Source organism: Stegodyphus dumicola, chromosome 8, assembly GCF_044657685.1.
Source record: "Stegodyphus dumicola isolate Sdum_Otavi_A_Nest chromosome 8, ASM4465768v1".
Lineage (NCBI taxonomy): Eukaryota > Metazoa > Arthropoda > Arachnida > Araneae > Eresidae > Stegodyphus > Stegodyphus dumicola.
The window spans coordinates 121,261,021-121,280,932 of NC_140775.1; the positions used below are offsets into that span (position 1 = coordinate 121,261,021).

Here is a 19,912-nt window from a genome sequence, read left to right on the forward strand (position 1 = left end):
GAAGGTCCGTCAGAATCCTTCCCCAGTCAAATTGATGGTGATCGTCGAGTATGACGTCAGAGGTGTCATTGTTTGCCACTTTGTTCCTCATGGCAGAACAGTGACCGCACAGTACTACAGGGACTTCTTGGTGCGACAGGTACGACGTGGCGTTCGGGATAAACGTCCAGATCTTGTGGACAGTGCAATAATTCTGCACGACAATGCAAGACCACATAAAGCAGAGTGTGTACGGCAGCTACTCCGACGTTGGGGATGGGAAGAATTGGAGCACCAACTATACGCTCCTGACCTTTCGCCCTGTGACTTTGATCTCATTCCCAAGATTAAGGAACCAATACGTGGTAGGCAGTTTGCAACACGAGAGGACATTGCTAATGCTGTGCACCAAAGATGACTCTATTCACACATGGTGTGACAAATGCTGAGGCTGATGATATTCAGAGCTTCCCACATCGTTGGCAGCATGTGGTGACAGTGGCAGGGGACTACATTGAGGGTCTTTAGGCCCAGGTTTGTCATATCAACTTTATGTGTATTGTGTTATCATTCTTTTGCGTGGTGAAGACCCATATTGCCCTGTATACTACCATAATAAATTCGTATGTTATGATATTTCAGTGCTATTCATTGTCCACACATGTAGTTAAGACCTTGTCCTTTCATCTGTATATGTCACATTTTCCAACCGGACTGGTATCTTGAAAAAAACAAATAGTTGCCATGACTTTTGCCCCAACCTACACACACACACACATATATATATATATATATTATAGGCCTCTGCATGACAACATAGAATTTGTTTTCAAATTCAGCAAATAAGCATAAAAATACATACCACAGGATCGGGAAAATCTACTGCACCTTGAATAACTGTTAATAGTACACGCTCCACATTTTGCATTTCTAAAAATAATATTATGCCTACATTAAACTAAACATCATATATTCATGCAGAAACTACATAACTTATAAATATTAAAAAAAATAATAACCCACGAGCAAATTAGTGCACTGTAAAATAATAGTAATTACTAATTTATGGATAACTGAAATAATTCCGTTAAGAACATATGAACTACTCTTCATTTATTTGAAAAAAAATTTTCTCCTTTTCTTTAACTGCCTAGGGACCAGTGGTTTGAAACTTTGAAAATTCTACTGATTGAAAAGAATACAATTCTCATGAGGCACTCATAATGGACCTTTGACAATTTTTCTCCAATAAATTGATTTCTTCAGTAAAGACATAAAAAATCTATTGCAATGTTGGAAGAATGTTACTGATGGAGAATACATATTAATTAAATTAGCATCTTAAATATTTTGTTGTTGTTTCTTCAAAAAGCTTTACTATAATATTATCTGATATATAGCCACCCCCCCCCAAAAAAAAATTTTTTTTTTTAAAATTGAAAGCTCTTTTAACAAAATTAAACTGCAGATTCATAGAAAATGAATGACGATAACGACTAATGAGCTGTTATATTTAAATTTATAAAACCTTTCACTCATATAACACTAAAGTTTCTTATATTATTTTAGCCACCTCTACCTCTTCATTTCCCCTTAAAGTTTTGGAGGAGAAACTAACCCCACTATGTTGACAATTCATATATCTTTTGTAAGAACATCTCTTGCAAATTCAAGAAATAGTAAAGTTACAGTTAAATGAAGTTGCTATGGATGAAGATAAACAACATTCAAGACATATCAGATCACCAATGAGGAAATTTAAAAAGATGAAATAAACTGGTCAACTGAATGGCCAACTAAAAATGTTTGCTCACCTTCAAGAAAAAATAACAACTCACCTGAAAGCTCTAAAAGATATATATGTATATATATATATATATACACACACACATAGTGTTTCAGCAAATAGGTTGCAAACTTTCAAGAGAGACAGAGTACACCTAGATGTTGGAAAATCACATAGCAATGCATGGTCGGAAATGCTTTTTTGGCACGGTAATGATGACAGAAGTTTTATGTTTAGTACAGAAGAAACCAACAAATAAGAAGAAAAACAGACAACAATCCTCATGACAGTAGGTGCTTGAAATTATGGTCCTGGAAACGTGATGCAGGTCTCACATCTTCCATGAATGGAAGATCTGCATCACGCATGGAATATGCATGACGCACGGTTCCTGCATCATGGTCCGGGTCGTAATTTTGAACACCTTCTTTCATGAGGATCGTCTGTTTTTGCTCTTATTTCTTGGTTTCTGCTGCATTCAGCATAATAAACATTAACCTCACCCTGTTCATATCCTTTCTTTCTTGTGTTTCATGTCGTCACTAATGAGCCAGGAAAGCATTTCCAACCATGCATTGTTATGTGTTTCTCCATCATCTAGGTATACTATATCTCTCCTGAAAGTTTGTAACTGATTTGCTGAAACATGATATATATATATTGTTATTTATTTTAAAAGAAGCTTAGCTCAATCATTAGTCTTTCTGTATCTCTAAATGAGGAGCATAAATAGCTATTTGAGCAACTACCTTCAACTTCTGATCAGGTGAACTTTAAGGTAAAATTAAATGAAACACAAAGATTTAAAGTAAATAAATAAACTGCTAAAGAACTGAAAATTAATCAATGTCCATCATGCTGTGATTGATTAGCTCTTATGCATAGAATATGCTTAAAAATACATGAAATAAGTAGTCATAAAAATAAATTATTTTAATTCTATGTATGCAGTGGTTTTAAATGCATCATTTTACTAATTAATTAGTTTCACAGAAATAATTGCATATAAAATTTATTGCTTATTTATAACAAAATGATATTAAGTTTAGAAAAATGTTTTTTATAAAGTGTCGTTACAAAAAAACTTTTTAATAATTAAATGGTATTTATGAAAAAACAATTAAAAGTTAACAAAATCTTATGAGACTGAAAATGACCAATATCTGGAAATTTCACATGGAAGTTCAGGGTTAATATATTACAATGTCCAGTGAAGCTTCTAATAATAATACAAAGCATAAAAAGCTAATTTACGAATAATTTAATATTTCAGAAACAAAGAACTAGCAATTCAGAATCATTCAGATTTTATACCATTCTCTCATAAGAAAAACTGGCAAATACACTGAAAACATTTCTTAAATTGTCTTTGAAAGTAAGACAACTTTTTTAGATGGTTTTTTGCATCAACAACATGGCAATTAACATTCAACAGCTGCTGGTTAAAAATAAAATTACAGCTGTGTTCTACATATCTCCATACATTGTTTTCCTGATTTTACTAATGAATCAATCACAGCTAATAATTTGATGAGCAATTACAACCAGTAACCTTTAATAGAAACAAGTCCACCAGCGGCCGAGAGGTAAAGGCGCTGAACACTGGTAGTTCGGTCTGAGGTTCGAATCCCGCGAACGGGCTAGCTGCATGAGCGTTTTCGTGGTGTTCCCCATGTGTAATGTGTAGACGAGCCAGTTTCCCTTAGAAAGTCCTCCACGAAAGCATCGCTCCCTTTAGGCAGATAGCCCTCGTGTGCATTGCCATAACTGAATAATCCCAATCCTTAATAGAAACAAACAGGACAGGAAATGATATTGTAATACTTGCAAAGATTTGAAAGGGGACTAAATTTCAGATTTAAAATATTTTACGTATATTCTGTAAATAATGCAAAATATTCTGAGGTTACCACAATACAAGATGGCAACAAAAGTCCTGTCATCTTAATATTTAGTAAATTGGAGGGGAAGGCAATACAAATAAGCTCAGAGTATGCTTAATTGAAAAGCACTAGAATGGTTTTTTTTTTTTTTTTCCCTTTCTTGCCCACAAATGTGGTCATAAGTGACATGTAGTTGAAGTAGATGGCAGTTTCGCAGAGATGTACTGGTTTTTTTAATGCAGTCAGTGACACATATATGGAGTACATTAATCAAAAGCATCCTTCTTCTAAAAGCAGTATCACAGTGAATGGGAAGTATCCTGGGAGTCCCATACCTCTAAGACAGGGTTTCTTAAACTTTTTTCAGTCGCAACCCTTTTTTATCACTGAGATTTTTTTTTGCGACCCCCAGGACCCCATAATACTTACAAAAATTTTGTAAGACCGCATAAGCATTGCGCAAATCTGACACACGTGTGTGTGAAACTGTAAATTTTTTCACTTGTACTGTGATATACTATTGCAATTTTAGGTCATTAACTTTAATTTCTAATTTTAAGACATAGAACAATGTGAAAATTTTAAATAAGTAACAGATGAAATGACAGCGTCATGTGCAAAGCAAGTAAAATGAACGTTTCTATTATAAAAAGAATGTGTCGAAACATTTTTCTTTTTTCTTTGTCTGTATTGTCTTATCTTTATCTATTTTCAGATGCATAGTGTAAAAATATTTGGTAATTGTAAAATTATTATAAGTTAAAGAAATATCAAAACTGCTAAATTTTTTGGCGAAACACTGTTGCAGGTATCGTGACCCCCAGGGGGGTCACGATCCACAGTTCAAGAAACGCTGTTCTAAGCAATGAGAATGTTCGCATGTTGAAAAATTATTCTTATGAAATCCTAAAAAATCTATACAATCAGCGAGAAGGGAGTAAAATAATAATAAAAAAAAATTAGTCAGCTTGGTATACAGTTCACAAAAGATTCAACAAAAGTAAAACAACTGACCTACAACCGTCAACTTTGGGGAAGGGAAAAAATTTTTCTGCATGTAAATTAACAAAAGTAGGATAGTGAAAGATTTCTTAGATGCATATTTTTCCCTCAAAAAACTTTTTTTCATATTATCAGAAATGATATGTATATACACATACATATATATATATATACACGTACACATAAATAAACATATGCACACATACATACATTTCCGAATCTGGTTCCCTGAATTTAGAGTAGTAGAACAGAAAAGTACCAAAGTAGATTTTGTAAATGATATTCATAGTGCAAAAGATTACATCTAGTGATGTTTATATTGAGGACAACTGATTTAGTCAAATAAACTTTAAAAAATATGTAGGAATTTATTTCTCTAGGGCAGTGGGAATTGTCTACTCTGCAATTAAAGGACTTGATGAATGGAACATTGAATAAAAATTTACATGAAGTAACTTAAATGTACATTGAAAGAAATGTTTAACAAAGCAAACAAATACATATTAAACATTTTAAAATAAATTTTGATTCTCTTAAGATTATAAATGCTTCGTTGCTTCATAAACAACTATTTCATATACTTAATTTTATAATTTCTACATGCTATCTTACAAGATTTAAACTGATAAACTAAAATCTGGAATTGCTGAAGTCCCAAGATGTCCAGATCTTATACTTTGTACTGTATTAAAAAGTATACTACCAATTGAGAAGGATTAAAGAATTAATAGAAAAGATTGCAGTCCATATTAGTATAAAATTACATTATTATTTTTTTATTTTACTTTTGGTGCAGATGATAATGTACACAAACACTAAAAGTTTTGCAATCGCATCATAATATGGTGCAAGAAACATTGTTTTGTTTTATACGGGTGCAGCCCTTCCTCCTGGTTTGTTGAACCTTATGAAGAAAAGCAGGCGCAACCCTTCCAACAACAAATGACACGAGCCCGGCGAGCCAGCCGTATCCAAATAAAAACAAAATCAATTTAGCAGCTTAACAAAAAGAAAAGAAAATTAGGTTAGTATACTAAAAAGAATAACACGGCACATAAAAACACTTAAGCTGTCCCTGCACCTTCGCATATAAAGTCTTTCTCTCCCTTTAAGGAAAGTTTCCATAAATTGAGCGCTTTCAGTATGTTAGCTCGATCAATCAGAGATACCGATGACATGTTTATGACAATTGATGACTTTCATAATGTCTTGTGCAAATTTTACTCCTTTTTTTATAATTTTGAATCATTTCTCTTACAAGAAATATTGTTATATGTACAGTGTAAAAAAAAATCTGATACAAAATATTTTCAAGAAGTAGAGTGCTCTTTTAACCCTTTGCGGCATGGTGGGTCAATATATGTCCCACCTAATTAATATTTATTTTCTCAGTTAGCAATTTCCGTTAGAAATTTTCTATTTAAAAATAATCTATTTTAGCTATTATTTTTCTCAGTAGATGTTACTACTATACCAGGGCTTAAGTTTATAAGCAAAAAATATTCAAAATAGGATCACGAGAGTGATATCCATGTATCTCGCATTTTTCAATATTTTAAAAATTTTGGTATACAATTTATGATATGTATGATTCTTTTTAATATTCAAAGGTATTTTATTTTCAAAAATCTTAATTGGTTTCAATATTTTATAACATTAATTTTGCAGTTGAAATAAGTGGGTTAAAATTTGTCCCACCACACACTTGAATTTCCGCTCAATAGATGGCAGCACTCACGATTATTTTTTCTTTTCTTTTTTTCATCTACTTTTTTCGTGATTGCGCGCGCTTTTACATCCGTTGTATGCTCTGATGTACTAAAATGTCTAGAAAAAAATTAACAACTCAGGAAGCTTTGGATCTTTTTGCTGAATTGCCATCCGATTGCGACTCAAATGCTTCAGATGTCAGTTCTGATTCAGATGAAATTGAAATCCAGAAGAGAATAACTGAGGTTGAAGTTATTGCTGAAGAAGAAAGGGAAGTAGTTATAGTTTGTTTCGCTTTTTAAAGACACAGACTTATCTATGCATGTGGCACTGTAAATATGGATCGGAAGTATCTACCCAAAAATTTAAAAGACAAATTTATGTCAAGAGAATATATAGACTTTTCAGTTAGCGATGATTAAATTTATTGCATAAAATGGAAGGATAAAAGATCCGTTTCTATCCTGTCTTGCTTGGAAAAGGCAACTGAAATGAAAGAAATTAATAGAAAAGAACGAGATGGAAAGACAAAAAAAAAAAAAAAAAATACTGTGCCCAAACAGCATTATTCCATACAATAAGAATATGGGATATGTCGACTGATTGATCAACTGAAAGGACTATATGAAATAGACCGCAAAAGAAAGAAATGGTTGCACATGATTTTTTTTTTTTTTTTTTTTTTTTTACTTTTTAGATGCGAGTACAGTACACACATTTATTCAAGTTTGTTCTTGAACCTGATCATGATGTAAAAACAATGAAAGATTTTTTTCTCTCAGTTATAGAAGGTCTAATGGCACTTGCAGGTAAGAAAGACCTGAAAAGAAAACTGAAATCCCCAGTTCAAATAAAAACTAAAAACTCGTTCGTACAACCAGAAAAGAGACTAAAAAATGTAAGTAAAATGCCAAAGAGAACGAGCAGGAGAAGATGTGCATATTGTAGCATATCGAAAGAAGAACGACGAACATTTTGGATGTGTGAAACATGTGAAGTGCCTCTATGCTTACAAAAGAATGAAACAACATGTTTTTCAAAGTTTCATGAAAAATGACTTTTTTTCAATTTTAATCATATATAAATGTTTTTGAATCAAGTGCCAATTTTAATATTTTATTTAGTACGAGTATCAAATTTTAATCTTAAAATAATATTCAAGAAAATATTTTCTTTTGTTCCTAAAATTTAAAAATATTAAATATATACTATATGCAAAATTTTACAAGTCATGCATATATGCAATAAGTACAAAAAGCATTTTAGTGTGTTTATTATGAATATTTTGGAATGCACGCTTTATTTTGTTTATTCATTCCACATATGATTTTGTTTTCCTGCTATACACCAATATGCTATAAGACATGTGCTAGTTGCATGGTGGGACAAACGGTATCCCACCTTCCACCGTAAAAAATAAAAGCTCAGAATTTTTTTCAAGCCTTAAAGGCACTTAAGTAAGTCCATCTGACTTATTCTAAGGCATTTTTTTAAAGATTAAAATATATTTTAAATATGTGTGTCGCAAAGGGTTAAATGATTTTTTTTTTTCATATTTATGCAGGAAAAATGAAAGATCTTAATCTCATCAATTTACAACAAATTTGGCACAAAATGCTAGATATACACAATAATCTCTCCTCCAAGATATTTAAAAAAAAAATAAATAAATAAAAAATAAAGCATTGTTACAGTTACCTTGTGCAGCAATGACTTCTGTAATATTATTAGTAACAATTGCAGCAATGAAAAGAAAGTAGCTCCTTTGTAAAAGCTGCCTTTCATTCTGAGCAGGTTGGTCATTCTCATCAACTGGAACTGACAATGCATTAAAAATAACATTGACGAAAGGCATAAAAATTTGTTGAAGAAAAGGGACAATTTCCTTCTGCAATGAAAAATGTATGAAATTCTTTTAAAAACGTGTCTATACACATAACCAAATAAAAATTTAGCAACTCCTGAAAACAAAATAATTTAAACAAGTCATTTCGAACTTCAAATGCACACAATAACAGTCATTTATCTGATTTTCATTCATGGGGGGGGGGACTCGTAAAAACTTTTTAATATAGCTCATGCACAAAATTTTAACTTGAATAAACAAAGCAAGAGTGAGCTATAAACTTAAAGAGAGGAATGCTTTCATGAAGGACTTGTACAGGAAACTGGTTCATAATGATATTACACATCGAGAAAATCATGAAAATACTCATGTAACCAGACTGTTCACCTGGACTCTGGCCCAAGTTCAGTTCCCAATACAAGCATTCAGCAGTCTTATCCACTTGACCACTGGCAGACCATATATTAATATTAACTTAACAATGTTTCAATAATGTGTCCTACTCTCTCAAATAATTGCCATGGTTTAATACTGCTCCAGTAACATCAAAGCTGTCATTTTCCTATTATTATATTAAACATTCTCAGTGAAGTCATCAAACAGCAGAATGTATTTGAAATGAAAGAGAATGAGGAATAATCACAAGATTTTACAAATGGGAATAAGGAATCCAACAATCTGAGAATAGTTGCAATGAACTATGTTTACAATTTTTAAATATTTAGCAAGTTGTGTGCAATTTTTATTACAAATATTAATATAAAAAAGGGGGTCACCATGGGAAATCAATGAACTTCAACAGTTTTTTATTATTAAGAAAGTATACAAATATTGGAAGTATATTGCAAATCCTCTTGCGCTATAGCCAAATGATATTAAAAAAAAAAAAAAAAAAAAAAAAAAAGATACCTTTACAATACCAGGTATTGTAACCTAAATTCATTATGATAACACATTTCTTAGTCAATGTGTTAAGAAAAATGTTCGTTGATTTATCTGGTATGATTGCAACTTATAGAGCAATCAGACTTTCCTTAAAGAAAACAAAGTCAAGGATGCAGATTAGCTGATTTTTAAACTGATGCTCAGTTACAATCTTCTGGGTCTGTCCCATCTGGCGATCAAATACAAAATCTCACAGGAAAAAGATATTAAGTTCTTTACATTTAATTCAAAACCCCTAGCTAATTATAAAGTCAAACTTGCAAAGCAGACATGTCAAAAAAGTCACTAGGCCAATTTTATTTAGATGTTGCCACAGAAAATCATGATTTTTCAAAAGGCAGAAACATGTTACAATAACTCTTATAGGCAAATCAGGAGAAATCGCACCCTTTAAATTTAAAGGGATGTTTCCAACAACAGATGTGCCTTAAATATTTGAATTTACAGCTGATAACTTTTTACCTTTTTTATAGAAAGAGGATGATTTGGTTGGGTAACAATAAGTGATTTAATAAGTTTATCTGTAATCTTATTACCTGGATTCATACAATGGTTTGAAATCCATAGCACAATAACCTGTTGTTCAGCACTAATAAGTTGATTACTGATTTTTCCTTAGGTAGTAGTTGTAAGTTAGCTACAGAGTTTCCTCTTCTCCCTAAATAATTGACAAATTTAACCTGCAGTCTTTCTGTCTTTTTAAAGTTAAAGGGATATCCATAATGTCTCCAAGAAGAAAAATTAAAGGGCTCTTTTTTGCAGCATGAGTAACTGCACTTGCTTTAAAGTTTTTTTTTTTCTTTTTTTCTTTTTTTTTTCTTTTTCTTTTTCTTTTCTTTTCTTTTCTTTTTTTTTTTTTTTTTGGTAAATGTTGGAGGTAAAAATTTACACAAGGATGCAGAATACACTTTAAATTTTTATTAACTAACTTATTAATCTGGACAGACTAATAATTGAAATCTTACAGTTTCTTTCAGGAACTGTAGTAAAGAAACTGTAGTACTCATAACTGAGTTTTAATTTAGGTCATTATTGACCCATTAGAATTGCAAAAAACATTTGCCATTGGTCAGTTGTGTCATATAATTACCATGCTACTCAACTAGAGGGCGCTATATGTGCCCTAATAGCCAGTGGCACTAAAGATGTAAGACACAGAAGGTAAAGATGTCTAATAATATATCCTCAACTGTTATTTGATTTTTGTTATATTTTGTTGTAAACACATTTTTTTCTTGTTTTTAAAAGTATACTTGATGCACCATTACACACTGAACCATCAGATGAAAGATGTATAACTATTTCATTTAATTATTTTTGCCCACCTATTTTCTGAAAAGTAATGCTTTAGCATGAAAATTCCAGGCAACTTTCATATATTTTTTCTTTAAAGGGCAAAAATTATTGAACTTTCAATAATTTAACAGAGCATTCATGCATCAGGATAAAGTGCTTTTCATACGATGAACAACAGTTGCACAATTTATAAATGTTCGCTTATTTTCAATCCTGAATATGTAAAAGTATCTAACATATCTCTTACCTTTTTTCTTTTGGGATGCGATCTCTTACAATCGAATCTTGCTTTTAAAAGAACTTGCCATTGATACATTTAGATCTTCCTTCCTTCCAATATCAGACTTTTAGCAATGGTAAAACAAAAGATGTTTTCATTTACTAACTACACTGAAAATAATCCAGTCATTTATACTTATGGCAGGTTATCTCTAATAATTTATGGAAAATCTTTCTCCATTATTTTGCTGATTTTCTATTTATCTCAAAAAAGGATGTTATCTTTCTGTTTAGGTAACACAGCAAATATTTTATCATTCTGGCAGTTATTCTGTACCTCCAGTATCCTTTAACATTATGAATTATATGAGGGTCAGTCAAAAAGTTAGTTGCACTGCCTAAGAAAACAAAACAGGAGCAAAATTTTACAATAACTTTATTTATATCTTAAAGTTTCATTCAAAATCTACTTTTCAATGTAATTACCTCCGTTACTTACATGGTACAAGCTTTTCGGTGCCTTCTGCAAAGAAATCCTGTCCAATAACCATTGCTGGGCTGCAGCTTTCAGTTTGACATCCGAATGGTATCATCGCTTTGAAAGTTCTTGTTTCATGGGACCAAACACATGGAAGTCAGGAGGTGAAAGGTCTGGGCTATAAGGAGGGTGATTCCACACTTCCCACCTAAACTTTTTCAGAAGTTTGCACGTTTGTTTTGCTACATGCTGTCTAGTATTGTCATGCAGGAGCACAATGCCTTTCGAGAATTTACGTGGCCGTCGATTTTTAAATGATTTCCGCAATCGTTTTAGTGTTTCACAATAAGAAGATGCATTAATTGTGGCAACATTTGGCATGAATTCTGTATGCACCATACCTTCCCTGTCAAAAAACAGCATCATCATCACCTTTCCTGCAGATGGAACAGTTCAACACTTTATTTGTGTCGGGGAACTGCAATGTTTCCACTCAAGCGAGCTGCATTTAGTTTCAGGTGTAAAGTGGTGAATCCAAGTTTCATCTACACTTACAATTTTGTTCAAAAATTCATTTCCTTCCATTTGGTAATGTTGCAGAAATGCAAATGCACTTTCAAAATGCTTTCTCCTTAATAAACGTGGCACCCATCAAGCACAAACTTTACGAAATTTAAGGTGATCGGCAATATTTTTGTGCATAATTCCATGAGAAATATCCACTTTATTTGAGATTTTGGCTATCGTTATGCGTTTGTTTGCAAGAATGCATTCATTCATACGAGCAGCGATTTGCGAATTTGTTGCATTTGATGGTCTTTCCTCATGCTCAGTGTCGTCAATATCTGTACATCCATTCTCAAACATGTTGCACTATTTCGCGATAGCTTGACATGAAATTGCATTTTCACCATACACTTCATGCAACTGTCCATAAATTTCAGTGCAGTTGCACCTTTTGCCCACAAAATATGAATCACTGCACACATTTCCAATCTGGACGCTATTTACAGCTGTCGAGATATGTTTGCGACTGATTATCAGAAAAAATAAACTTGCCTCAGGGAAGCCGCTACATCACACAATAAAGGTACATGTCTGAAGTGTTGCCACACAATGTCATCCAAATAGTCTTAGACGGAACATATTTATGCAGTAGTGCGATAAACTTTCTGACTGACCTACATATATAATCACTCAGTATCTCAGTTTAGTTTCTGTTAAATGCTGGGTATATTTCCTTCATTTGGCAGCAATTCAAACAGCAGCAAAACATATGCTGCCCATAAAATCCATAACACTGAAGAAACTATCGAAGCACTGAATTAGTTGTAGCATCTAAAGCTAGAACTAATTCTGCTCTTTGATAGTTTCAGTACATTTTGTCTTTTAATTATTTTTTAACCTATCCTAGTAATAATTTAAACAAAAAAAAACAAAAAACAAAAAAAACAAAAAAAAAAAATAAATAAATAAATAAAAAATAAAAATAAATAAAAATAAAAAAATCACATTTAAATTATCTATGTCAGCAGTTTCCAGTTGGTGTTAAAACCAAAAATTAACAATAATGGTGGAAAGCAACAAAATATTATAACGAATACTGATAAAAATATGAAACGTTCATAATGTTTAAATTTGTCACAGAATAAAAAGAGAAAGTAATTATGAGGAATTCCAGTATTCATACTGCTCATACCATTCATATTGCTTGATTCCTCACTCATTGCATATACCCAGTTTTTTTTCTGCTTAGTCACAGTGAATCCTATAAAATGATTGGCAGTCAATATTTTTAACAATGACTTAATCCTTAATGAGTAATGTAGCTACCTTTCTTTACATTTACATTATAATCAAATTTGTTGGATAATGGAGTTTTATTCAACTTCTTTTAGAGATGCTAAATGTAAGGTTTGTTTTATTAAAAATGGATAAGTGGCTAAAAGTAGATTTTTCACACAAAACTAAAAGCACCATGGATTATAGGTCTAGTTTTGCATCTGCATTTCTAAAGAACCTGCCAAGGGCCAGGATGAAACTATTACTCTGGTAAGAGACAAGTAGACTAGTAGTAACTAGTAATAAGTATTAGTAAAGGTAACTAGTAGTAAGAAAATTCCAAACAGCCATCCTACTTAAAAGAAAAGGAAGTATTCTGACAGATGTTTAGTATGGAATTTAATTCACAAGAGACAAAGATAGCCCCAATCTTCTTTCTGTAATAGATAAGAAATGTTTATCAAATGGAAGCAAGAAACTTTCATTACCGCTGCATCATTCAGAATCCAAAACCCTTCTATTACAAATAAAAATTAAAAAACCTTTTTCAGCTATCACAATCTTATTTATTATCAGCCAACCCAGATGATGAAAATGCAATCGTAGCATCCTGCAGAAAAGTTTTCATACCATTAACAGTGATTTAAAAAAAATACATACTGCTGCAAAAAATTTCATGTTGCTGCTAAATGCCTGTTTGGATAAGAAAGTATTCGAAAAATGAGCACTATTCGTGTCACACAGTATAATTTCTTAGAAAAACAAGGACACATCTGATGACTTTTAAATTAATAGTTGTTACTGCTACTACTACTACTACTACTAAATAATAATAATAATAATAAAATGGTATATTTTTTCCTGTATATGTTGATATACAAATGTTTCTGTTCTGTACATCAATTTATTAAACCTTTCAGATCATGTCTAAATTTTTGTTTTAAATTTAGTATGTACAATGATTATATTAATTTACCTGGAAATAAGTATAAGTTTAGTATTTTACTATGGTACAATACTATTCTAAGAATGCTTAAGGTTTTAGTATAGCCTAGATTTCATCAATAATAATAAAAAAATTGTCAGATCACATATTTTTTCATTTCTGTTATAGTGAATATGATATTCAAAATACTTGTGGTATGTTATTAATATTATGTTTCAGTTTAAAATTACACTGGAAACAAATAATAACCGTCTGGTTATTATTTGTTTCCTGTGAATGCCATGATAACATGTAGTACTAGTTTTATTATATTTTTCCTACTGTATTAATTATCGTCTATTAATTCTATGGCAATAAAATAAGTAATAATGCAGTAGCAGATATACTGTGGGAATACTCTAAGGGGTGAGGAAGAGCATTACAGTTCTGAAATGGGAGGTTAAGGGTAGTCTATAATACAAAGTCCTATGAAGAAATAAGCGAGAGCAAGAGAAAAGTTTGGCAACTGCTGATTTATGTAATTTATGAGAGGGAGAAAAAACGTTTGGTACTCTTCTGTTATCGAGAGCAGATTCAGGAATGTGTGTATACATGCACATACTTATGTACAGTGCATATATTACATGCACACATGAGCACATACATTCATATTTCTGAACACACATTTCTGAACCTGGTCCCGATAACAGAAGTCCCAAAAATTTCTATTCTAAAATAAAATGATTACAAAATCTTAGCAAATATGATAATTAGTTCTAAATACTTTATCACAAATATGACACAAACTAAAATAACTACATTATAAAATTTATTCAAGAAGAAGGGTTAGGCATTCTTAACCATCATTACCTATAAAATACTATCATCTCATTTTTTAACTGAATGGATTCACAATTTCGATTAACTGACAATACATTTGTTCATGTAAAATGCACAATGCAATGCTTTTGATAGTAAATACTAAAAAAAGAATTAATTTTACTTTTGCTACCACCTGTTTTGAAAGATATGTATCTAATGACCAAAGTTTTATACAGTCAAAAGTCGTTAATTCGAACACCCATAATCCGAACCTCAAAGCTACAAACTTTCTGCGCATGCGTCGCGTTCACGCATGCGCACAGGCGTTTACGAGAGTGCGTAAGACCCTTACGGCTGCGAATATGTTTGTGCACATGCGCGTTTAATGTGTAACAGAGTTATACGCTAAGCTAAAGTTATCTAATTCAGTTAATGTTGCTGATTGCGTTGTTCCTTAATCTTCGAATTGGATCCGGCTTATTATTTTTTGCAGACTGTTAGAGCAATTTTATAAAAGTAAGCTTGAACTTTCGATTATGACAAATAGAATTTCCGATATGTATTTACTACAAAGCGAAAGTATGTTTTGAAATCCGAAATCTGTTTATCAATTTCATGCTGCTCTGGGGCAGAGGGGGGGGGGGGCAGAAACGTCATTATTAGATTATGATAGATTAGAAAGATTACATCAAATAGAATTTCCGATATATATTTACTAATATGTAATTTGTATCTACAAAGCAAAAGTATGTTTTGAAATCCGAAATCTGTTTATCAATTTCACGTGATCTGTCAGCACTATCCTTATCTTCAGGGCAGATGTTTTTATTTTATTTGGTTTATAATTCCGTACTAAGTGTAGTATTTCATCTCGATATACTCTGTCTTTGATATGATTTAAATCAAGTTCCTCCTCATTATAATTCGCTTCGGATAGTGAAGAAAGTGACCCAGAGGTTATTGAAAACGAAAACATTTCAATTGACAAATTAGTCGGTATTCTCAACACAGCAATTATAGGACTTGAACAGCGGAACTTTGTAACTAAACAAGAAATTATGTCTGTTTAATAGAATTAAAGAGAAAGTATTATCACATGAAACGAAGCAACTTACATTGAAGGAAATGTTTAATAAAGTAAACAAATAAATATTAAGCTTTTTCTTTTTGTAAATTTTGATACCCTTTAGATCATAATTGTTCTTTATTTCATAAATTATGGTTTCATATTTTTAATTTTGTAATTTCTGCATGCCATCTTACGAGATTTAAACGGATGATCTATAATCCGGAATCGCCGAAGTCCCGACAAGTCCGGATTAACGACTTTTGACTGTATTACCTAATTAATTCACGGCATATTAAATCTTTATTAAATCTACCTCATAAATTAATTAGGGCACATACGCACAAATGGAAAATTACACATGATTTGGGGGGGGGCAACAATAGTACAATGGTTCACAGTAGTTTATAACTACCTGCATTCCCTTTGGTAGTAACAAAGCAAATTACTTATTGCTACTGTGAAATTCGAGGGCTAAAATGATAAACAATATATGTATAAAAAGTTTATATTAGGGTTATTATGCTGCACCCACTAATAATACAACTCACAATTCCACTTTCCTGGAAGTATTGCAGCATCATATTTGGGAGTAACCTTTTCCCCGCTAAAAATTCTTATAGCAAAGTTTGTCTTAATTATTATCATATTTTACATCATGTCTTTACTAGATTGTAGAGAAATGAGGCAATCAACCATTTTCAGGTGCACAGTATTTTGATAAAAAATAAATAAGTAAATAAAATAAATAAATAAAGCAAGTGTTCCAATTCACACAAAATGAACTGTACTTGATGAACGATGTACAAAGGAAATTTAATGCCGGCAAAGTGTTAGATTAAAAACTGGGAACTGGTTTCAGAGAAGTTCCTTTTCTTCTCATTTAACAGAGCACAAAAAACAGAGATAAATTGCAGAAAAGTCTGTTCAATGCAATTCTCAATGCGGTTACTAGACAATACTCTCTGGGAATAAAAAAATGCAATAACTCTGCTAACACTGAAAATATATTTCTGTGCTAAAAGGCATAAATACATTGATCGTCATGTATTAGTGTGAGTTAACTAATACCTGTATACTAAAAAATTCTTAAACATGAAATATATAAAGGCACACATACATACGGAAAATTTTTTACCTTAAATTTACTTATGATTTGATTGATAAGTGGAATAAATTCTTGAATGCTACGTATGTCAGATGATTTGAGTAGCTGCTCAGCAGCTATTGGGAAGAAAGGCAACATTTCAGATTCTAAGCAAACTACCATCCTGTGTAAATACTGACGTACTGCAGATTGAAGCAATGCTTGCTCATATGGCAACTATAAACCAAATATACAGACAGATGTTTAATATAATCATTAATTACAAACTTAAAAATTATGAAAAATATTTAAAACTTATTATGATGTACAGTAACAAATACCAGAAATAATAGAAACAATTTTATATTTAGAAAACTACTTTTGAAACACAGATAACTTGTTAAAATATAATCTAATGGACAGAAACAGAAAACTTACATTTAAAGCACCCAAGAAAACCTGCAACGCTTGTAAATATACTTCCACACAACCACAAGACTTCATTGTTTGCTGATTTGAGAATGCTTTACTAGTGCGACTACAAAATACAGAGAAAAGTATATGCAATAAAAATTTTGCATATAAATGCAATTTTATCACTTTTTTGGAAGTGGGAGGGACCTACAATGAGAATAATTTTTCCTTTCTCAATAACACACACATACACCCCCCCCAAAAAAAAAGAGCAAGTTTGAAGCACATAGAATACATTTAAAAAAATCCAATCCGAAAACTTCATTTTACAATCTAGTACCCCAAAGAGCTTTCGATTAAATTCAAAAAGTTAAAAATCATCAGACTAAAAAGAAACTGCAATCACATTTTAATCTGCCAGTTTTAATGTAACATTTTAAATAACTTTAAGCAAAGCAATTGTAATAAGCAAATATTCCATGAATTAGTCCCTCAGAAATTATATATACAGAATATTAAATATTACTTTTAAAATAAGATGTTTAAAATGGCAAAGCTAGGGGAAAAAAATCTGCTATGATATTATTTTAATAAAGAAAAGACCTCATAACTGAAGATGTAACCATAAATATATTTCACTACATTGTTTTCAGTGAAATAAATACATAGCTACATTTGCTTGCATCGTTTGTTCTCAAAGAGGGATTTGTTTTCAGCAAGCAGTAAAGCTTCTTGAAAACAAATACTCTTAAAGATATTTTAAAAATACTTTCTAGTCTTAAAAACAAAATTTAAAAAAATGCGGCTAACACATGACATCTAACCAATTTCATGTTTTAAACAGCAATGAGCTTTACATAAAGTATTACTTCCGACTGACTATTTGTACACAAAATCTAATTGTTGTTTTAATAAATAGAAAGGTTCTGGAATATAAAATTTTGGATTATATTTTATTAGATGTAAATGGCCATGTATAAAAAATGGTTTTTCTAAATTTATACTAACATAATCAAATGTTTCCCTCCTTTTTCATTTAAAACATATTTTATTGGGCAGTTGAATAACATGACTTTTTAATTACACAAAATAAAATGCATAAAATATATTTTATAAAAATAATTTAAAACAAATACCATAATTTAATTTTCTGATATATTATTTCTATAGCATCAACAACAAATCCAAATTCATTTTGATCTACACTCTGCAATGTAGGTATCGGTAAACAGTTTTGAGGAATTAATTTTTGGAATTACAGCTGTTTAGTGACTACCGAACACTTCAGGATGAGTAAGAAATAAAACAATAGGTGTTTTCAAATTTGCTATTTGCCAGTGCACCAACATCATCAACAGTACAAGAAAATGACAAGTGCATTTTTGGTAACATGTCTGTATTAAAAGAGTTTTTAAGTTCTGCAAACGAAATGCTGGTATAAAAATTTTTTTTTCTATGGCTTGATATAAATATTATGCTTAGATATGATAAAACAACTTTAATATGTGCTGCATTAACCCAAATATTTTTTGATGCTGCTTCCTGTATTAAATAATCAAAATAAGCATTAATGGCATATCAACAAGGAAGAAAAATACATGAGTATAATACTTCAATACCAAACAGATATGAAGAGATATCTAAAAAGACACAAACCATCACCTAGTGCATGGACAACAGCAGCATTTTGTTTTAGAGCAGTAAAAATTTATTTCTACAATGATCAACAATTACAACATTACTACATACAATACTTTCATAAAATACTTTTTTCAGATACAAATTCATTATCATTAATGTTTATAAAATCTTCAGAGCTATTCAATATGAGTTGTAAATTTAGATTGAAATTGTTGCTCACTAAATTTTTACCTAGATAATGTATTTTCTTTAGTTGACTAGTTTTCTCTGGCCAATGTCTGAACACAGCAGAACCAATCAATAGGTAGCACAATTTGACAAACCTGTCTGCCAAAGTCTTATTACAGTGATTCCATACTTTTTTAAGGAAAATCTATTAAAAGTTCCAAGTAAAGTACCACTTTCAATTAATCACACATAGTCAATGTTTTTAATGTTATTATTAAGTTTGTTAAAAAAAATCAAAACTTTTGTATATAAGCTATTCTTAAATGCTAAAATGTTCAGAAATAGACACAGTATAACAAAAGAATTCATACCCCCAAAAGAGAAAAGTTGTTTTTGATGTAATATTTTATGAACTCTTCATTCACAAAAAGAAACTTTCTAAATGTTTATATTCCAATCGAGACAGGGCCTCGAGCCCAGAAACTCGAGTATTGCATCATTTATATTAGGAGAGAATTCAAATGATAACCCATCCAGTACATATTTGTCAATGAATCACCAAAATACTAATTCACATTAAAAATAGCAGTTGTAAAATAGCAGTCAGTAATGCCAGATGAGTAAAATTAAGGACCAAAAATTATTTCCAGAAACCTCACGACTTTTAAAGGACCGATGAACCCTGTTTAATATGTTGTCCCATTGATATAAAAATCTTAAATACTAAAATTGGAAAGCTTTAAATTACAATTTAATAGTTATAGTTTTTCATTCAAAATTGTTATGCACTTCAAAAGTAAATTACTACTTCCTAGTTGTCCAATTTTACTTAAAATCCAGTCAGTTTGTAGAGACATTAGGTA

General features: G+C 31.2%; 1 protein-coding gene across 2 annotated transcripts in view; it reads right to left on the bottom strand.

The window, feature by feature from the left end:
* Positions 1-19,912, bottom strand: part of LOC118192950 (exportin-T-like) — a 114,842-nt gene that overhangs the window by 11,389 nt on the left and 83,541 nt on the right. For both annotated transcript variants that reach the window (XM_035363970.2, XM_035363969.2), the window contains exons 19-22: positions 17,265-17,364; positions 16,878-17,063; positions 8,059-8,248; positions 842-909 (exon numbers count right to left, since the gene is read on the bottom strand). In XM_035363970.2, the coding sequence (XP_035219861.1) occupies positions 842-909; positions 8,059-8,248; positions 16,878-17,063; positions 17,265-17,364 (544 nt within the window). The remainder of the gene's footprint in view (positions 1-841; positions 910-8,058; positions 8,249-16,877; positions 17,064-17,264; positions 17,365-19,912) is intronic.